Raw genomic sequence first — 20,315 nt, 5'->3', positions numbered from 1 at the left:
TGTCCACACGTGTGGGAAGGAAGGTCCCTTGGGTGCAGTGCTTTTCCTACACGTGTGTGAGGTCGGCGTGTGTCGGGGATCTGCGGTCAGGGTCCCTGTGTGCCCGGGGCGGGTCCCAGGTACTTATGGGCATCCGAGTATGGGGGCGTGTCTGCGCGGGCGTCGGGGTGGGGGACGTCCGGGTATGGTGCGGGGCCCCTGTGCTCACAGGTCCCCAGGCCCTGCCCTGCCCGGGGCTCGGCGCCGCCTCCACCGTCTCACCTGCTTCACCTGCCTTCCGCAGCCAGTAGGCGAGGCCAGAAGCGCCGCCCCCCGCGTGGGGCTGGCCCGTTTCCTAGCGACTGAGCCGGAACTTCCGAGTCACCCTGACTTCCGGGGCGAGGGTTCAGGGGTCGGGCTCAGGGACCTTAAGCCTTCGGCGAACAGATGGGCGCCTGGGGGCGCGGGGCCCTGGAAGTCGGGGCCTTAGCGGTCTCCGGGGGTAGCGGGCCGGGGTGCCGGGGTGCGCCGCCGGGGGGCACGGCCAGGTCCGGGGCGCGGGCGGGGGTCCGGGGGAGCCGGGGCGCGGGCGGGGGTCCCGGGGGCGGCGGCGGGCGGGCGGCCGGCGGAGGAATGCGGGCGCGCCGCGGGTGGGGCCGCTCCGCCCCCAGGTGCTGCCCGGGCAGGCAGACAGCAGGGACGGCGGGCGGGGCGGGGGCGGGAGCGTGAATCAGGCCGCGCGGCGGGCGGACCGCGGCAGGGAGTGGCTGCCGGACCGACCGGACCGCGAGGCCGCTGGGCGGCGGTCGGCTCCTGCTGCCCTTGTCCCGAGACCCCGCGCACCTGGCCAGGTAGGGCCCCCTCCCCGGGCTCCAGCCGGGCGGGGCGCGCGGGAGGGGGAGGCCGCGGCCGGGCCGGCAGGGTGGGGCGGGGTCGGCGCCACCGGCGCCCCCCCGCGCGGCCTCACCTGGGCGGCCCGCCGGCCCGCACCTGGGCCGGGTCCTCTCAACCCGGAGCGGGGCGGTGGGAGCGCAAGCGCGGCCGCGTGCACGGGGGTCGGGCGGGTCTGCCCGAGCTGGGGGCGAGGGGGCGCCGCGGCCGCGTGTGCCGGTGTGGACGCGGGCGCTCTCGCTCGACGCCGGCCCAGGAGGAGCTGAGCGGGGAAGAGGCGCCGGGCCTGGGTCGAGCCAGCCCCGGCTGGCCCGACTTGCTCCCGCCCTCGCGGCCTAGCTGGAGTCTGGAGAGTCTGCCGGGCCTGGCCTGGACCCTTCCCTGGGGCGCCCCTTCTAGGCCGCCATGGCCTGTGGGTGGCCCGAGTGGCCAGGGCTCGGTCTGGTTCACACCGTAGGGTGCAGGGGAGAGCGGAAGGCCCCGATTCCCTGGCGCCCAAGTTCCTGGACTGGGGTGGGTGGATGGGACACCCGGCCCAGTCAGCCTAACTCCCTGGGGTTCAGTAACCCCCTTTGGCCCTGCAGTGTGCACCGGAAAACTGCAGCTCACCCACTTCCAGACCATGAGCCTCCCCTGCCGGGATCTCACCCCCATCCTCCTCCCCTCAGCCTAATGCCTCTGTCTCCCTGGCGCAGGGTCCGTTCACCTTGTGCGCTCGCCCCAGATCCTTCCCTCCGGATGAAACCCCAGGCCTGCCCTGTGGGAAAGACTTCCGGTGGAGGCCCCTGGTAAGGGAGCCCACTAGAGCCCTGAGGGCCGTGCCTGGAGGCTTTGACGCTGTGTCAGAGGTCAGAGGTCAGCTGCCAAAGCGCGGGATTCCTGCTGAGTCATCGGCCTGGGTGGGATAGGCGCCCCTCCCTCCCTTAGGGCAGGCATTTGGTAGGCAAATGTGAGGGGAGGCACGCTGGTGGCTTCTCCACAGCTGGCTGGGAGTGGCCACTGCCCGGTCCACAGTTCAGGGGTGTGCAGACCCATGAAAGGAAAACAGGCAAAGGAATAAAGTCTTCGGGATCATGGGTATAGCTGTGTAGGCCAGGGCAGGGCCACCTGGCGGGCTTACTCACGACGGGCGCCCCTTCCTGACCAGTCCTGTCGGATGAGAAGGTTCCTTGCCCACCCTGGGATCCCCTGTCCCCCCACTGCATGCAGCCTGGGCAGTTCGTGTTGATTCCCTTCCCCAGTGAAGTAGGAGGGGATGACCTCCCTTCTAGCAGGTCTCCCCGGCTTGGGAAGCGGCACCCTCAAAGGCTGTCAGCGGGATAGCGCCCCCCCACCCCCGCCAGTCACATACAGTTGGAGATCAAACGCACACCCTGCTGTCAGATACGGGGGTCCCCCGCAGTGTGGGGGGGGGGTGGGAGGAATTGGGAGTTTGGGATTGACACATATACACTACTGATGCTATGTATAAAATAGAAAACTGATGGGAACATATCTATAGCACAGGGAGCGCTGCCTAACGCACTGTAGTGTCCTAAATGGAGGGGATATATGTATACGTGTGGCTGGTTCATTTTGCTGTGCAGTAGAAGCTAACACAACATAGTAAAGCAACTATACTCCAATAAAAATTAAATTTAAAAAAAAGACAGTGTAAGACACCCCCCCCCCCCGAAAAAGTGTCATCAGGTACAGGGTGAAAACCTAGTACAAACAGGCCCACACCTCATACCCGCGTGTGCTCAGCCGCAGTCTGGTCCTGGTACAATGAGGTCGTGTGTAACCAGATACAGTCAGGGGACGGTGCCCCCTCTAAGAATGGCAGAGCAGCTTTTCCTCAGACAGTCAGACCAAGTAGCATCTCCGCCAGGTGTGACTAAATGACACACGGGTATGCCCCATCCCCACCTCCATGTCACATTCAGTAGCCTGTCACCTCCCAGGGAAGGCAGACAGGAGAGGTTCCCCAGGTCATCCTGACCCCCCAACTTTATCAGGCAACAGTTTCCAACGGGCTATGGACCCCATCCAGTCAGCTTCGTCCAGCGGCACCTGCAGGGCGCGGGGGGGCGGGGGGCACTCTGGGTTGTCTGGCAGAACCGCCTCCCCAGCCAGGACCGACGTTCAGGGAGCCACAGGCTAGGCAGGATTGGCTTCCCGCGGCCCCTCCTTCCGGGCCAGGGGGAGGAGCATCCAGGTAGTTCAGGGATCCTGGGGAGATGGGCCCTGGGAGCAAAATAAAGACGCGCACCTGGCCTTCCAGGACCAATGACCGCTTTTACCCAGGCCAGGCCCCCATGCAGGCCCTTTGGAGGCAGGTGGGCTGGAGTGGAGCCAGTGGGGCGTGGCTGATGTGAAGTTGAGGTGAGCGGTGAAGGTGGAAAGGCACCTTTGGAGCCCAGGACGAGCCCAGTGGCCACAGCAAAGGGCTCTGACTTCCTCCGGAGTGCGGCAGGGAGCCAGGCAGTGACCAGAAACTTGGAAAGGTTGCTGCTGCCACACAGGGCCGGGCTTGGCAGGGACAGGCCTCTAAGCTCCTGCCAGGATTACAGGCCTCGGGGAGGGCTGGTCCCTGGGGTGTGGCCCAGGGAGGTGTCTGAGATGGGATGGTGGACAGGGGCAGAGAGCAGGGGTCAGGGTTCGGAGGGCTGAGAGGTCAGCAAGTGGATTGTGGGGCTCAGAGTGTGTGACCCTGTAGGGCAGGTGCAGGAGTGGCCAGGGTCTGTGGATGGGGCTTAATGCTGCGTCCCAGGACAAGCTCTGTGTCCTGGGCCAGGTGTGCTATCAGGTCAACCCTGACAGCTGCATTGAAAAAAAAATGTTTTTATTTTATTTTTTATTTTTATTTTTATTTTTTTTATTCTTGGCTGTGCTGGGTCTTCAGTTCATGCGAGGGCTTTCTCCAGTTGCGGCAAGTGGGGGCCACTCTTCATCGCGGTGCGGGGACCGCTCTTCATCGCGGTGCGCAGGCCTTTCACTATCGCGGCCCCTCCCGCTGCGGGGCACAGGCTCCAGACGCGCAGGCTCAGTAGTTGTGGCTCACGGACCCAGCTGCTCCGTGGCATGTGGGATCCTCCCAGACCAGGGCTCGAACCCGCGTCCCCTGCACTAGCAGGCAGATTCTCAACCACTGCGCCACCAGGGAAGCCCAAAAAAAATGTTTTAATACAGTTTTTAAAGGTTACACTCCACTTACAGTTACTACAAAATATTGGCTCTATTCCCCCTGTTGTACGAGGCATCCTTGGGCCCATCTTACACCCAATACTTTGTACCTCCCCCTCCCCCACATCTGAGTCTGCTTCTTTTTTATTATATTCACTAGTGTGTTGTACTTCTTTTAGGTTCTACATACAAGTGATATCATACAGTATTTGTTTCTCTCTGACTTGCATTTTACAGTGGAGGTAGCAGGCCAGAGAGGCACAGGGCGCAGCCCAGGTTCCCCCGGCACTGGGGGCAGAGACACACAGGCAGCGGCCCAGCTTGTCCAGCACTCACAGTGCCAGGGGCCACGAAAATGCATTCAGGTCATAAAATCAGAAGAAAAAAGTAAATTTAACAGTAAAGCGTGGATTATATTTTCTTTATTCCAACTATCATTACTGTTTTCTTTCTTTTTAATGGAGGAAGGGGTCCACAGAGGCCATAAAGTGACCTGAGTGGGGTTTGTGTGGAGCCAGAGCCCCTGGCAGGAAGCTGGGGCACCAGATGCTCCCTGGCTCCTGGTGAAAGCAGGGGCCTGGCCAGTACAGCCAGAGCGACGAGAGACAGCTGGGATGCCTGTGTCGGGGCGTTCTTCTGATGTTCCCCCAGATAGGGGGCATGCTAGGTTCTGGGGGTGCCCTGGAAGACCTCCAGGCACGGGCTGAACTCCACAGCCCACGCAAGGTCACTGACAGCCCCTTCTATGATGCGTATCCACGTGTGTGTGGGGGGGGCCCAGAGCCCCTGCCCCTGTAACGCGTCTCCCTGCCCTTCCCCCAGCTCCCTGGCCCCGACATGGCCCGTCGCTCCCAGAGCTCCTCGCAGGGGGATAACCCCCTGGCACCCGGGTACCTGCCACCCCACTACAAAGAATATTACCGCCTGGCAGTGGACGCACTGGCTGAGGGCGGGCCAGAGGCCTATAGCCGCTTCCTAGCGTCCGAGGGAGCACCTGCCTTCCTGTGCCCTGAGGAGCTGGAGCACGTGAGCCGCCACCTGCGGGCCCCGCAGCACGTTGCCCTCGAGCCCCCCGAAGGCAGCCCTCCCAACATGGACTTCGATGGCTCCTCGGGCACCTACTGGCCTGTGAACTCAGACCAGGCAGTGCCTGAACTCGACCTGGGCTGGCCCCTGACCTTCGGCTTCCAGGGCACTGAGGTTACCACACTGGTGCAGCCGCCGCCACCTGACAGCCCCTGCATCAAGGATGAGGCTCGAAGGATGATCCGCTCTGCCCAGCAGGTGTGCTGTCAGGCTCCGCGGGCAGTGGGGAAGGGCAGCCTGCGCTGGACCTTGAAGCATGAGTAGGAGTGTGAGGGTGAAGGAGAAATAGCATGCCCAGCTTAGGGGGCAAGGGTGGGGCCAGGGCTGGCTGGCCAGGCCTCTCCAGGCTTCACGCTGCAATGAGGGCTCCCTGGCAGACTTCCCAGGTCATCAGGGGTTTGATTATTGCAAGCTGCAGACTGCACAGGTTTGCTTGCCCAGGTTCATGGCCAGTGCCCAGAAACTCAGGGGCTCTGGGGTGGTTGGGGTCCCTCCTTGCCTGGCTTTACTGTTCAGAGAATTCTCTCTAGTTCTGCCCTTGACCTAGCTGATGGCTTCTTACCCCTGTGCCCTCAGCACCCCAAACAGTTGGCAAATAGCAATGGGAGCCTGTTAAACCACGGACCCTAAGGCAGCAGGTTCAGACGCTAAAGACCCCTGCCTCTGCCCACTGCCCCCCGCCCCCCCCGTGGGAACCCTCTCCCAGGGGCAGAAATGGAGCCTGGGGCTCAGCCCCGATACCTGCCCTGGGATCCTGGGAGCTCAGCCGTCTGTAAGGCAGGGGGGTTTTGGGGGCCTCATCTGCCTTGCCCCCTGCGCCATCAGGGCTCTCTGCCCTGGGCTGAACACGCACCCCTAGCTGAAGGACAGCCCGCCCCTAATAAGCTGCAGGCCCTGTGCCTGCCTCAGGCTCCATCATGGGCCACCTAGCAGACCAGCAGCCCCATATCCCCTCTGACAGCCCCCTTCCTTCTGACCCCCAGTCCATGACAGGGCCCCACTCTCCCCTGGGATGGGCTAGTGGCCATTGTTGACATCCAGAGACAACCTGCCCTGGGGGCGGGGGCGTGGAGGCATGGCTAGAGAATGGTGGGGACCGCGGAGGGGTCTGTCCTCCGTCCCTGATTCAACCCCCCGCAGGTGGTGGCCGTGGTGATGGACATGTTCACCGACGTGGACCTTCTCAGTGAAGTGCTGGAGGCCGCTGCGCGCCGCGTCCCGGTCTACATCCTCCTAGATGAGATGAACGCACAGCACTTCCTGGACATGGCCGACAAGTGCCACATCAACCTGCACCACGTGGACGTGAGTGACCGGGGGGCGGGGAGGGGATGGCTGGGAGGGAAGGGGTAAAATCCCTCTTCAGAGACGTAACGCCTCTCCTGCCCCAGTTCCTACGCGTGCGCACTGTGGCGGGCCCCACCTACTACTGCCGTACTGGGAAGTCCTTCAAGGGCCACGTGAAGGAGAAGTTCCTCCTAGTGGATTGTGCCGTGGTGATGAGTGGGAGCTACAGGTGCGCCCAGCCCCGTTGCCCCCCCCCCCCCCAGCCCCAGCACCTCCCCATTAAAGGGCCTCCTCTCCAGAAGTCCTCCTCCTGGAGCCCCTGACACAGCTCCACCCGGTCCTGCCGGGCCTGGGTCATTACTCGGCCCCGCCCCTTCCCCCTAACCCTGGCCCCGCCCTTTCCCCTGACTGGTCACGCCCCCTCCCTCTGACTGGCCCCACCCTACTCCCAGCTTTATGTGGTCCTTCGAGAAGATCCACCGGAGCCTGGCACACGTGTTCCAGGGCGAGCTGGTCTCCAGCTTCGATGAGGAATTCCGCATCCTCTTCGCACAGTCCGAGCCGCTGGTACCCTCCGCCGGGGCCCTAGCCCGCATGGACGCCTACGCCCTGGCTCCATACGCGGGGGCTGGGCCCCTCATGGGTGGCCACGTGACCGGGGCGTCGACCCCTTTCTCCTTACCCAAACGAGCCCACCTCCTGTTCCCACCGCCTCGGGAAGAAGGCCTGGGCTTCCCCTCATTCCTCGACCCCGACCGCCACTTCCTGTCGGCCCTCCGTCGAGAGGAGTCACCGCGGATGCCAGGGGGCGCCCTGGAGCCGCACGCGGGGCTGTGGCCACTGTCGCGGCATCTGGACGCCGAGGCCGGACCAGGCGGGGAGCTCTTGGGCCCGCGGGGCTTCTTTCAGGCGCGGTACCCAGAGATGGACGCCTTCAAAAGGCACAGCTACGCGGCCGCCGACGGCGCGGGAGCCGTGGAGAATTTCGCCGCTGCGCGACAGGTGTCGCGGCAGACGTTCCTCAGCCACGGCGATGACTTCCGCTTGCAGACCAGCCACTTCCACCGCGACCAGCTCTACCAGCAGCGCTACCAGTGGGATCCGCAGCTTGCACCGGCGCGCCCACAGGGCCTGTTCGAGAAGCTGCGCGCCGGCCGCCCTGGCTTCGCGGACCATGACGACTTCGCGCCGGGCGCCGGGCAACGCTTTCCGGAGCTCGGCCCGGACGGACACCAGCGGCTGGACTACGTGCCATCCAGTGCCTCACGGGAGGTGCGCCATGGCTCGGACCCTGCCCTCGGGCCCGGGCCCCGCGCTCTGGAACCGGCCGGGGCCCCACGCCCCAACCTGGGCCAGCGCTTCCCTTGCCAAGCGGTGACGAGGCTAGGCCCAGAGACTGTGCCCAAGCCAGAGCCCGAGCGCAGAGGCCGGCCCGAGGGGCGGGCGGGACTGCGGCACTGGCGCCTCGCCTCCTACCTGAGCGGCTGTCACGGTGAGGACGCTGGCGACGAGGGCCTGCCCGCACCCATGGAGGCCGAGGCCTATGAAGACGACGTGTTGGTTTCTGGGGGCCGGGTGGCCGCCGGGGACCTGCTAACCTCGAGCTTCCGTGCGCCCGCGTCCTTCCCGAGCTCCGGCAGCGGTGGTGGCGACGGCCCCGAGCCCGAGGGCCTGGAGGCAGGCCTGGCCAAGCAGGACTCTTTCCGCTTGCGCCCGAACCCGTTGATCCAGCGCAGCTCGCGGCTGCGATCCTCACTCATCTTCAGCGCGTCCCAGGCGGAGGGCACGGGCGGAGCCGCTGCTGCCACCACGGAGAAGGGGCAGCTGCCGCCCAAGGAGCAGGTGGCGAGCGAGATGCCGGCGTCCGGTGGCGAGGCCGTGCGCTCTGCTGTCTCCACCAAGGTGGCCGAGCTCCTGGAGAAGAAATACAAGGGCCCGACTCGAGACGCCGGCGGCGTGGGGGCAGCAGTCACGGTCGCCAGCCACAGCAAGGCTGTCCTGTCCCAGGCGTGGCGGGAGGAGGTGTCGGCCCCTGGGGGCGGTGGCAGCGAGCGCCGCAGCCTCGAAAGCTGCCTGCTAGACCTGCGCGACTCCTTCACGCAGCAGCTGCACCAGGAGGTGGAGCGGCAGCCGGGAGCCGCCGCTCTCACCGCCACGCAGCTGCTGGACACACTGGGCGGGAGCAGCGGCGGCGCTGAGCGGCTGCCCTCCCCCTTCCCCTCCGCCCGGGGCCGCTCCGCCTCCCCGCGAGGGCGGGACAGCCCCCCACCCGAGCGGCCCGGGGCGCACCAGACGCCCCACTCTGAGCCAAAAGGGAACCCCACCTCAGCTTACCCCGAGGGGAAGGGAAGTCCCACGGCAGGGCTTCCCGGCCGCAGAGACAGGCCCACCACGGGATTCACCGAGCAGAAGGGAAGTCCCGCTTCCGCCTGCCCTGAGCGCAGGGGGAGCCCGGGGCCCCCGGGGCCCCCTGTGCCGGAGCGCATGGGCAGCCTCACCCTCCCCTTCTCCGGGGAGTCTCCAAAGACCGGGCCCACGGAGGAGGCGCCTGGTGGCCCCATGGAGATCCTACGCAAGGGCTCCGCGCGGCTGCGGCAGCTGCTGAGCCCCAAGGGTGAGCGGCGCGCAGAGGATGAGGGCAGCTTCCCGGTGCCACAGGAGAATGGGCAACCTGAGAGCCCCCGGCGGCCATCGCCAAGCCAGGCTGACAGCACCGAGGCTGCCACAGGAGATGAGCAGGGCCCGCAGGCGCGCGTGGCCTCGGCCACGGCCAATGCCTTGTACAGCAGCAACCTGCGGGATGATACGAAAGCCATTCTGGAGCAGATCAGCGCCCACGGCCAGAAGCATCGCGGAGTCCCCGCGCCGACCCTGACCCAGAGCAGCCCTGAGCTGGGCCACCCACCAGCTGCCGGCGGCCTGGCCCCTGACATGTCCGAGAAGAACAAATGTTCTGCCATCATCCTCTCAGACAGCCTGGAGACCCAAGGCCTGCTGAACCGCGCGCTGCCAGCCAGCGCGGAGGAGCGCGACCGACTGCTGCGCCGCATGGAGAGCATGCGCAAAGAGAAGCGCGTCTACAGCCGCTTCGAGGTCTTCTGCAAAAAGGAGGAGCCCGGGGGCCCGGGGGCCGGGGAGGGCCCGGCAGAGGACGCCAGGGACAGCAAGGTGGGCAAGTTCATGCCCAAGCTCCTGGGTACGTTCAAAAGCAAGAAGTGAGTCTCCTGGCCCACCAGCCCGGGTCGGGGTGCCGGCATCACGGTCAGGCAGAACACCTGGTCCTCAGCCAAAGCCTTCGGAACCTGGCTGAGCACAGCCAGAGCTTGGCTCCACTTGAGGCTCACCTGGTGGTCCTCCCTGCCTCTTGCCCCTTGGCCTCTCCTCCCTAGGGGCTCCAGCCCCTAGCTGCCCCCTGCCCTACTTCCCCAGTTCCCGCTCTTCTCACACCTCAGTCTCTGGACCCTCAGCGCCACCCGCCCTTCTTCTGCATCTGACTCCACCATTTCTTTGGGCTTCAGGTCCCCTTTGGGTCACCTCAGGGACCCATCTCTCTGTGCCTCAGTCCCCCAACTTTCTGGGGGCCCGCCTCTGTGCCTCAGTCCCCCATCTTTCAGGGGGCCCTCCTCTGTGCCTCAGTCCCCCGTTCTCTGGGGTCCTTGTGTCTCAGGGTGTCTGTGTCTCAGGGGTCCCTTCTGCTCATGGCCTTCTGGCTGTGCTGCGGCCTCTCCTCTGTGCCTGGCAGCCCCATCCTCTCTCAAGGCCTCCCACCTTCTCAGGACCTGTCCTCCCCACCTGCATCCTAGGTCGCCGGGTTCACTTCCTGCCCTGCCCCTCTCCACCCTCCCGGCACCTTTCCTGGTGGCCCATCCCTTCAGCGTGGGGAGGGGGCCCCTGAGGGGCTGCCCTGTCGAGGACCGTGGCGCTGCTCCCACAGGGCGCCGGCGAGGAGCGAGCGTGCCAGGCTTTGCGGCACAGTAGTCAGGGGGGTGCTACCCTCACAAAAGGTGCCTGGCAGACGCGTGTTCACAGGTGCCATCCCCAGCCGTGCCGCAGAAAGGGGCTGGATGCGGAGCTCTTGTTCTGTGAGGGCAGAGGACAAGGTGCAGTGGCACCTGAGCCCCAGCCCACCGCTCCGAGGGGTCTCTGTGCCCCGTGAGGTGGGAGTGGTCCTTGCCCTGCAGGTGCCCAGCAGACCCAAACTCCACCTTGTTCTGCATTCTTTCCACCTTTGTCACCAACCCCCCAAAAATCTGTCCAAGGTTCCCCACTTAGCTTTCTTGTATCTTTTTTTTATCTCCGGACAGTAGATCTGGAATGACACATTTGGGCACCAAATGCTTAGAAAGACTCCCACAGTAGGTGCTAGTACTATTAAATTAGTGTTTGCGCTATTTCTTTTTAAATAGTTTTTTTTTTTTTTTTTTTTTTTAAGTATAAGGAACCCCAATTGCTCTGGCTGGGAAAGGATTTAAGGAACAAGACTGCTGAATGAGGCAGCAGTTCTGACTGAGCAGCTGGAAAAGGGAGGGGAGGTGGGGTAGGGGGACACCTGCTCCCTGGCGCAGTCCGGTTACCAAAGCCACCACCCAGGAACCACAGCAGAGACTTTGGTTCGAATGGAAAAGGTCACTGGGGAGCCGGACAAGCTGGAGCATTTCTGGGCCTTGACGTGCTTGTTGACGAGTTTGGTTTTACCTGGCCTGGTGCACAGCTGTTCTCAACAGACCTGGCCGGGCCTATCGCTGAGGGAGGCCCTCGCAGGAAGTGGAGGTTCTGCCCAGGGAGAGGCCAGAGGCCTTCAGAGCCTCCCGTCTGCATCCTCCACATCGTGCTCAATAAGACATCTCCTCAAATGTGATTCTGCACATTTTGGTGTTAATAATAAAACAATGCACAAAATATTCCAGCGTGTTCCCAAATATGTGTGTGTGTGTGTATGTATATAATTATATGTATACAATCACCCAGTTATATATTGCCAACTTTAGCCTTATGAACTTCTCAGATTCCCTCTGGACACCACCACCCATCCCTGTGGAGTGTACTAAAGACCCCTCCCCCTCTATACTGCCATACCTCTACCCGCATCTTCTAACCAACACAGACCCCTTCCACCTCTCAGCCCCTTCCTGTGCAGGCCTCACTTCACTGCCACACTTAGCTGCCTACTGCCCATCCTCGCCGCCGCCTGGCCCTCTGTGTAGGCACAGCCCCTGGTTGCCTAGCCCAGCAGACACTTCCCAGCCTCGTCTCGAAGCTCCCGTTGACCTGGGGCTTCCGCTGGCCTGGGTGCCAAGCAGCCACTTGCCCAGTTGTTTGGGCCTCCCTAGCGCTCCAGTCCCAGCAGCACTGCCTCTGCGCTCAGGGCTGGACTTCTTGGGCCCCCTGCCCCTTTCTGGGCAGTGGCACTCATCCTACAGTCTCGTTTGTCCCCCTTGTTTATCACTTGGGGCTATGCCTCAGGCTCTAGAAATGCAAACAACTGCCCCTTGGGCAGTCCCCATCTCGTGAATAGCTCACCTCCAAGCCAGAACTGTGGTGGCCCCATCCTTGGCCTTCCCCCAAGCCCTGTTCTCTCTGCCTTTGAATCTCTCTTGTAGCTGCCAGGTCTGGGTCCACCCTCTGCCCAGCTCTCCTTGCCCAAGCCTCGCCCTTCCTCCTCAGCAGCCCGTGTCTTTTACAGTAGGGCAGAGCTTCCTGCTCCTGGCTTCACCGCACAGGCCGAAACCCTTAGGCTGTGAGATCCTCCTGCCAGGCAGCCGAGAAGTGGCCTCCCTGTGTCCTGACCGCTACCCAGGGTCAGATGCGGTGTGAGGCATGCATGGGACCAGGAGACACCTCAGCGCCCGCTGGGCCCCTCCCACCTCCTTGCCCCCACCACCACCCCCCCTCCCCGGCCTGGGCTCACACCAGGCCCTTTGCCTGGTGATGACCAGAGGAGGGAGCCTTGAGCCCCGCAAGACATTTCCAGCTGTTCTCCCCCTCCCCCAACCAAGGCCTGGAGACAAACTGGGTGCCAGTCACTGTGTTGCTGGGGCACGGGCTGGGCTCGCTGACAGTGACTCCAGTCAGGGCCGCTGCCCCATCTTGTCCCTTTTCCCGCTCTGGCTCAAGGCCACAAATGTGGTCACACGGTAGCTTGCACCCAGGCAACAGATGCACTGCACAAGACCCTCTCCTGCCAGGACCACCCTGGGCACAGCCTGCAGCAGCCCCAGCTGGGATCTGATGTGCTCAAGCTCCAGGCAGGCCTGCTGGGGACAAAGGTGACCAGACAGGAGCCCAGGGTGACAGCATACGGTGCCCACAAGGCTTCTCAAGGGCTCTGTCCTCGGAAAGGGGTGGGCTGCAGGGAGCCGAGGAGGAGAGTTGGGTAGGCAGGCTGGCACAGACCATACTTTATCGGAGAAGGTGATTGAGGCTGGAGTGCGAGCCTCATCTACTTCCCCAGAGGCCTGGACAAGCTCCAGGACTCAAACGTGGCCAGGAGAGGGCGGGTTGGGGAAAAGGTGGGTGGAGAGCACTGGGGTCTCGGGCGGGTGGGGGGGGCGGCCTGGAGGAGGGGCAATCCAGGGACTGGGGGAGGGGCGCGAGGCTGGGCTCCCGGGATGGCCGGTTGAAGACCCGTAGGGCGGCTCAGGCGCGGGGTCCGGGGAGCAGAGGCAGGCAGCCCAGCGCCGAGTGGCAGACGGTCCCGTAGGCTTGGGAGTAGCCCCCGAGCGCGGCCCGCGCGGCCCCCTGGCCCCCTGCGAGGCCGAGGCGCTGAACATCCTCCGGCCGGGCCGGGCCTCCCAGGGAGGCCGGGTAGGAACCTGCAAGCAGACGAGGATCGTCGTAGGAGGCGTGGAGGGAGCGCCCTGAGGCGAGGGAAGCGGACGGGGGAGGGGGAAGGAAGGGGGAAGGGAGGGAAGGGAGGGGAGGGCGGGAGGGGCGCGGGCTCACCGGTCGCGCGCCGGCCGCGTTGCCACCACGGCCCGGGTTCCGGTCACTCCGGATCAAGGCCTGGACGGCCACCTGGGCGGCGGCCTGCGAGGTCAAGGAGGGCGCCGCCCCCCTCCCGCTGGGCTTCACCTGGGAAGGGGCGTGTCGCAGGATCACTGGCACCGTCGCGAAGAATCTGCGGGAGGGGTCCTCCCGTGCCCCCTTCCCACGACCTACCCAGCAGGATGCCGAGGGGAGCCCTGCCGTCGCCCAGCGGGGCCCTTTCCCTCTCCCAAGACCTCCTGGGGGCGGAGGCTGGTGCAGGCGGGCCGAGCTCTGCCTGGGAGGGTCCTTGGCTCCGCCGGGGACATCTGTGGGGTCGGAAGATCAAGTTCCGGAGTTAGGGGTCCCGCGCTGCTGACGGTTGGTGGTCCCACACAGCAGGGACCCCAGCAGCTCCGCGCGGGCGGCCGCCAGACCACACACCGTGCGCGGGGCCGTGACCGGGGTTACTTCGAGGCCGGCGTCCGGGCTTCCGCGCAGGCGAGCCCGAGGGCAGCTTGGCCGCGGCTCTGGGTTTGAGCGGGGCCGCCGGGGGCGGGGGGACGCCGCCCAGGCCCGTCTCCCTCGGGACGCGGCCGTTACCCCTGCGCTCCAGGATCATCTCCAAGAGGCGAGGGGGCGCTCGGAGGTGCGCGGGGTGGGCGTCAGGGGGTTGGGGGTCGCTGGGGCAGGGGAGGCTTCGAGGGTGCGTGCACGGGGGATGATGGGGGTCGCGGGCCGGAGCACCTGATAGAGGCGGCTGCGATACTCGGTGGCCGAGACCTGGGCCCCTTCGTGCACCGGGGGCCGCACGTCCGCCTCCAGGGCGCACTCCCGGGCCGGGCAGTGGAAACTGCGGGGGGCCGGCGAGGCGGGTGCTGGGGAGGTGAGACCTGGGCTGCCGGCGGGCGAGCCCCTGCGACCTCTCCGGCCCACGGCAACCCCTGCCCGGCCGCCGGGCCTCCCCTACCTCTGCACGTAGGGGTGCTGCCTGGCCTGGGCCGCGCTGAGCCGCTTGTCGGGGGGCAAACACCAGGAGTCGCTTGCGGAGGTCCAGGGCTTCTGCGGGGGTGTCGGGCGGCAGGAGGGCGTCCAGTGTCTGCCCCGGCCTGTGGGCAGCCGGCCTATCCGCCGCTCCAGGGTCCGCCCCCCCCTTCCTGCTCCGTGCTCCCTCGCAAGCACCACCCTCAGGCAGCGGGCAGGTTCGTCAGACCCCTGCTTCCCTTCAGGTCCCCTCTCTCCAAGGCCTGGTGCAGCTCCTGCCGCCGGCCCAGGGCGAGCTGCGCCCACACTGGGGCCTCCTCGTTTTTAGCCTGACCAACAGTTTCTGGGCTGGGGAGCCTGAAGGTTGCGGGGAGGGCGCTGGGGCCGGCTCCGAAGTCCCCGCACTCACCGGGACCCCAGGCGCTGCACAGCCGAGGCGCCGGAGCCAGAGCCGAGAGCCAGGAGGTCTGGGAGTGGGCGCAGAAGGCGGGGCAGCTCAGGGGGGTCGCCGGCCACCGCTTCTGACCCGTTGAGCGACCTCCTCTCTGCAGGGCCTCGGCTCTCTGGCAGGGCTCAAACCCCGAATACCGGGTCGTGCGCCGCCACTCGTGCATAAGCACACCCACACGTGCGCCAGTCCTTACACACTCCTGCACCCTCCGTAGGCTGCACGCTCACACGTGCACACGCGTCCCCCATACCCTGTGCTCCCACCTCCACAGGGGAGCCCCTTGCCTTCTCCATCAGCGCAGAAACCCGGGGAGAGGACAGGGCTCCTCCAACGTTGTCCTTCGTCCCCCTCCCCCAGGGAGAAGGAAGGACCCCTGCGGCGCCCCCCCCCCAGCCGCCTCCCTCCACCTCTTTGCCAACATCCCTGTCTGGCTTCCAGCACAGTGTGGGTCGCCCCTGTCACCCCTCCGCAGAGCTAGTGCCCTTGTCCTGACCCGGATGGACGCTTCATGAGCACTCTTTGACCCTCGTGGACCCTGTAGCCCTGGTGGACTCTGTCCAGTTGCTCCCCGAAGCCCCCAGCAGCTCCTCTCTGGGCCCACCCTCGGCAGGGCCTGCCCTTTCCATTCTTCCCAAGGCTTCCGGACGCTCCCCGTCCCTCCACCTTCACGTTCCCACCCCCATCCCCTCCCGGCTGTCCTGCATTCTCAGTCCTGGTCCGGCAGGTGCTGTCCCTCCCACAGCTGTGTGCTCTGACCCTCAGTGTCCCTGGTGCCCGGCGGACCCCCGCACACATGCTCACCCTCCTCGGAGGGTGGTGGGATGGCCTCCAGAATCAGCTCCACCTGGTGGAGCGTGGAGGCGCCGGGGAACAGGGGCCGCCCCGCTAGCATCTCCCCCAGGATGCAGCCCAGACTCCACATGTCCACCCCGGGGGTGTACCTGGGGCAGGGAGGGGTGGAGCTGTGGGGGGAGCCCCAGAGGCAGAGGTGGGGGTGGGAGGAGGTACTTCTGGGGGGTCTTGGACACTGGGGGCATAAGAAGGCCCAAGGGCCCTGGCGGGGCAGGAGAGCACAGGGGGACTTGCAGGGGGAGGTGGCGGCGGGGTGGGGGTAGGTCACCGTTACCAGCTCGAGGACAGCAACACCTCCAGAGCCCGGTACCATCGCGTGGCCACGTACTCCATCAGGGCATGGCCCTCGGGCCCCTCAGGGAGGCCGCTGAGGGAGTGGGCGAGGCCAAGGTCACAGAGCTTCACCAAACAGCTGGCGTCCAGGAGAACGTTGGATGGCTGGGGAAAAGAGGTGGGCTGAGGGCTGACATGGGTGGCGGCTTGAGGACCCTGGAGTAGGGGTGCGGGCCGTGGAGCTCAGTGGACGGGGCTTGGGCGGCACCTTCTGGTCCCGGTGGATAACTCGTCCTGAATGAATGAACTTGGTGGCCCGCAGGAGCTGGTAGAAGATGTAGTGCTTGTGGGTGTCCTTTAGCAATGTGCCCTTGCAGATGATGGCATTCAGGTCGGTGTCTGGGGGTGTGTGCAGGTCAGTCTGGTGGGCCTGGGGAGAGCGGGCCAGTCTGGCCCACTTTGAGCCCTCATGGGGGTGCCTCAGCCTGCCCAATGCCCACAGACCCCAGGTCCCACTGGCCAACCTCAGAGCCGTGTCCTGGATGTGTGCACTGCCCAGGAGCCCCTGATGGCTTCTCAAGCTTGCCCACTGTCTTTGTTGGCACAGCAATAAAAGTTTGTGGAATTATTTTTATACTTTATTTCATGTTGCCTTTGCTTTATCAAATGAGTAGAAAAAAGAAAATGCAGGGCTTCCCTGGTGGTGCAGTGGTTAAGAATCCGCCTGCCAATGCAGGGGACACGGGTTCGAGCCCTGGTCCGGGAAGATCCCTCATGCCGCGGAGCAACTAAGCCCGTGCGCCACAACTACGGAGCCTGCGCTCTAGAGCCCACAAGCCACAACTACTGAGCCCGTGTGCCACAACTACTGAAGCCCGCACGCCTAGAGCCCGTGCTCTGCAACAAGAGAAGCCACCGCGATGAGAAGCCCGCGCACCGCAACAAAGGGTAGCCCCCGCTCGCCGCAACTAGAGAAAGCCCGCGTGCAGCAGCAAAGACCCGATGCGGCCAGAAGTTAAATAAATGAATAAAAATTTTTTAAATTAAAAAAAGAAAAGAAAATGTAGCTGCAAACAGTGGACAAAGCAGAAGCCTCATAGACAGGGTTCAAGATATTTGCCACCAGGCCTTGGGGGCTGTCACTCTCCAGCTCCACAGGGACATTGCCCAAGCTGAGTGCACTGGCTACTGCAGGGACCCAAGCAGCAAAGGAACATACAGAGGGAGCCAGGCCACTGGGATGTGGGTGGGAGGATCCTGGGCCAGGACAAAGGTGGGGCTGGGGTCTGAGGGAGGCCTCACTCACCCGTAGACTCAAACAGCAGGTAAATGTCCCTGTCATTCTCTGCCCGGATCACATCCAGGAGGTGGACGATGTTGGGATGGTCCCCAAATTCCTGGGGAGAGAGCGGGGGCTGTGCCCTGGGGGTCAAGGGGCCAGACTTCCCCTTATTTGGAGAGACTACACCTGGAGAAGCAGGCAGACGGCCTTGGCCACTCACCTGGAGCAGCATGGTTTCCCGGAACGTCCTCTGGAAGGAGACAGAAACGTGAGTGTGGGTGCAGAGCAAGAAGGAAGCCCGTGTCTGGAGAGGATGTGAAGGGACTGATGCTCGCCACCTGCACACCCGCTGGACCATGAGGTCGCAGGGGGCGGTGCTCTGAGAAATGCCAGAAACCTGCTGTGATTGGGCTTCAAGTTGTGCCTTCCAGACACAAGGCAGCAGGGGGGCCACCCCACAACCCTGCCTCATCCTTTCCCACACCGCTTTCCTACTCACTTACTTGGGCATCCATCTTATCCTTGAAGGCATCAAAGATTTTCTTGATGGCCACAACCTCGCCACTCCTCTGACCCACCGCCTTCCACACGATGCCGTAGGCCTGGGGAGGAGGGCGGTCAGCCTGCTGGGCACAGGGCCATCCCCTGCCCGCCAGACCGCCCCCTGCAGGCATGAGCCTCCTCCTTCCTGCTCTGGTTCCGGGGAAGGGATGCTGTGTGGTGAGGGGCGAGGCCCCCGAAGCTGCAGGCCTCCAGAGGAGGCTGATAGGAACAAAGGGGGGTTGGAGGCCAGAGAGCATCTGGGGAGGCCCCAGGAGGATATGAGGTCACAGATGGGAGGGAGCTCCTGGGCAGGATCTGAAGGCTGTCCCTTCTCCGACAGCCTTTCATCCTTTCAGTCACCCTGAGCCCTCTCTCGTATACCCCATCCAGCCTGTCAGCAAATCCTGTTGGTTCCACCTTCAGGATTCATCAGAATCCGAAGACTTTCTACCATCTCTGCTGCCCCCGCCCTGGTCTGAGCCCCTCGCACCTCCAGCCTGTATCACTACACTGACCTGTTAACTACTCTCTCTCACCCACTCCCACTGTTCATCCTCAACAGAGTGGGCAGGGTGAGCCTTGTAAAGTGGTACCAATGGCTGCTACCCTCCCCGTGTCACTCACAGTAAGAGCCAAAGTCCTTGCAGTTCCCCAAAGCCCCACCTGATAAGACTGTCCCCCCAGAACTCCTATCCAGTTACCTCAACTCTGTTGTTTCCCAACAGCCCAGCAAGTCCTTGCCTCAGGGCCTTTGCACGGCTGCTTGCACTGTCTGCAACTTTCTTTTCTCCCCTCCCTCATCACACACTTGCACACACCCAGTGACACACCTTCACACATACACTCTCACACAGTCCCACATGCTCACACAATCACAATCACAAATGCACATGGGCTCACACAAGGTTCTGGCCTCCACTCTGCCCACTCCATTTACTGGGATAGTAAATGGAGTGGGCAGAGCCCTTCTTGGGCAGAGCCTGGGATCTGCCCTTCCCCCTTCTTGGGCAGAGCCTGGGATCTGCCCTTCCCCCTCAGCGACTGGATGACGTGATGCCCGGTCTCCCTAGAGCATTCTGTGGGCACGGGAGAGGCAGCCCGGGAGCCGGGGGTGGTGGGTGGGGACGGTGGGTGGATGGGGCACCAGGGTCCGAACTGAGGCCTTAGGGGTCCTGGCTGTCACCTGTCTCCCAGAGCCAGGTGACAAGTTCCCTGGGAACAGGCCACACCTCCAGCTCCTGGGGGAGGCAGGACCCAAGCCCAGGAGTCCCTGGCAGAGTGGAAGGCCACAGTCCTCCGACTGGCCCTGCCCACGCCCTGCAGGTGGCCTGGTCCGGCGGACGCCCGGGCGCCTCCCCGAGCTCACCCCGTTCCCGAGCCGCCGCTTGAGCAGGTATCGCTGAGCAACGTGACGGTCCATCTCGGCGGCGCACATGCCGGCTGGTGGGCGCCAGGAGGCCTCCAGACACGCGCTGGGCTCGAACTGTTGAAACCGGTTGCCTTGGGAACCGACGGCGAAGCCCTCCCTGCGCCTGCGCCGGGGCGGGGCAGAGCGGGGTCTGCAGCCCAAGCCCCGCCCAATCCGGGGCTGCCGTGGAGCCCCACCCCGCAGTCCCGCCCCCTCGGCACCGCCCCCGGACCCTCGCCGCCTTGGCGACTGCACTTCCGCTTGGCGCAGGCCAGAGCCCAGAAGGTGCCCCTCTCCGCCCTCCGCCCTCCGCCCCCCGCCCCACCTGCGCCCAAGGAGCCTGCTGCAGCCTCCAGAACCTCTCCACCTATCCGTGCAGTGCCCACCGCCCGGGACGCTCTTTCCTCCCTCCGCCTTGCTTCTCCGGTCTCTGCTAAGGGGGTGCCGACGGTTAGGGTGTCATTCGCAGACAGCCCTCCACTCCTTGGGTATTTGGCGGCAGGGGCCGGGCCATCCCCAGCGGGTGCGGGCGCTTGAACTGGGCAGGTGCTGAGGCACCGCCAGGAAACTGGGGGTCAGTTCCAGGGCGGGGGTCCCGGCAAGCGGCTGGGAGAGCAAAGCTGGAGGGGGTGAGAGTCTATGAGACTGGCTGAGAGGGGGCTGCAGTGCGCAGAGGTCAAGCGCCAGACGGTGACCAGAGCCTTGCAGAAAAAGGAAGCCACGTAAGAGGGCTGACGGGCGGGGGTAGCCAGGGAAGGAAGTGGGAGCACAGCCCCTTGGACGCTGGAAGAAGAGCATCGAGGGGACAGCTAGGCAAAGGCCCTGAGTGGGAGTGTGCCTGGCGCGTTGGAACCACAAGGAGGCCCCGTGTGGCTGGAGCCCTGGGATGGAGACCAAGGTATCAGCAGAGGGCGGTGGGCAAAGCTGGAGGGGAGGGCCGTGATTGTGAATGAGACCCGGGCTGTGGCAGGGTCTGATCACGCCGGGGCGGGGAGGAAAAAGGGGAGAGGAGGACACGGTGGAGGTGAGAAAGAGTGGTTCTGGCTGCAGTGGAGCCCCTGGATTTGCTGTGGTGGGGGGCTGTGGGTGTGAGAGAAAGAGGAATCGCAGATGACAGCCAAGTTCATGGTGGGGGGAGTTGTCTGCAAGAA

The 20,315-nt window shown here is 64.4% G+C and overlaps 2 protein-coding genes across 5 annotated transcripts; one reads left to right on the top strand and one right to left on the bottom strand.

Moving 5' to 3' along the window:
* The first annotated feature begins 396 nt into the window (after nucleotides 1-396).
* Nucleotides 397-11,309, top strand: FAM83H (family with sequence similarity 83 member H). Of its 4 annotated transcripts, none has more exons than XM_068526111.1 (5): nucleotides 397-502; nucleotides 4,858-5,319; nucleotides 6,262-6,426; nucleotides 6,513-6,637; nucleotides 6,861-11,309. In XM_068526111.1, exons 2-5 carry the CDS (start codon nucleotides 4,873-4,875, stop codon nucleotides 9,625-9,627), a joined length of 3,504 nt encoding a protein of 1,167 aa, XP_068382212.1. In that variant the 5' UTR covers nucleotides 397-502; nucleotides 4,858-4,872; the 3' UTR covers nucleotides 9,628-11,309. The 4 variants fall into 4 exon arrangements, with proteins under 4 accessions (XP_068382212.1, XP_068382210.1, XP_068382209.1 ...); XM_068526109.1 differs by lacking the exon at nucleotides 397-502 and adding an exon at nucleotides 679-830; XM_068526108.1 differs by lacking the exon at nucleotides 397-502 and adding an exon at nucleotides 679-830 and having other exon boundaries at nucleotides 1,566-5,319.
* A 1,735-nt stretch (nucleotides 11,310-13,044) lies between these two features.
* On the bottom strand, nucleotides 13,045-19,198 carry MAPK15 (mitogen-activated protein kinase 15). Its single transcript, XM_068526177.1, is given in 16 exon segments — nucleotides 13,045-13,151; nucleotides 13,154-13,220; nucleotides 13,351-13,479; nucleotides 13,567-13,700; nucleotides 13,816-13,993; nucleotides 14,119-14,224; nucleotides 14,342-14,388; nucleotides 14,390-14,480; nucleotides 14,765-14,822; nucleotides 15,608-15,747; nucleotides 15,933-16,096; nucleotides 16,200-16,330; nucleotides 17,238-17,328; nucleotides 17,434-17,463; nucleotides 17,717-17,815; nucleotides 19,123-19,198. Coding segments are annotated over 16 exon segments (1,641 nt in total). The 5' UTR covers nucleotides 19,192-19,198.
* Nucleotides 19,199-20,315: the final 1,117 nt, after the last annotated feature.

Source organism: Eschrichtius robustus, chromosome 17 (assembly GCF_028021215.1).
Source record: "Eschrichtius robustus isolate mEscRob2 chromosome 17, mEscRob2.pri, whole genome shotgun sequence".
In the NCBI taxonomy this organism is placed as follows: domain Eukaryota; kingdom Metazoa; phylum Chordata; class Mammalia; order Artiodactyla; family Eschrichtiidae; genus Eschrichtius; species Eschrichtius robustus.
Note: the sequence above shows the minus strand (reverse complement) of the source record. Positions and strands in the feature narration are given on the sequence as shown.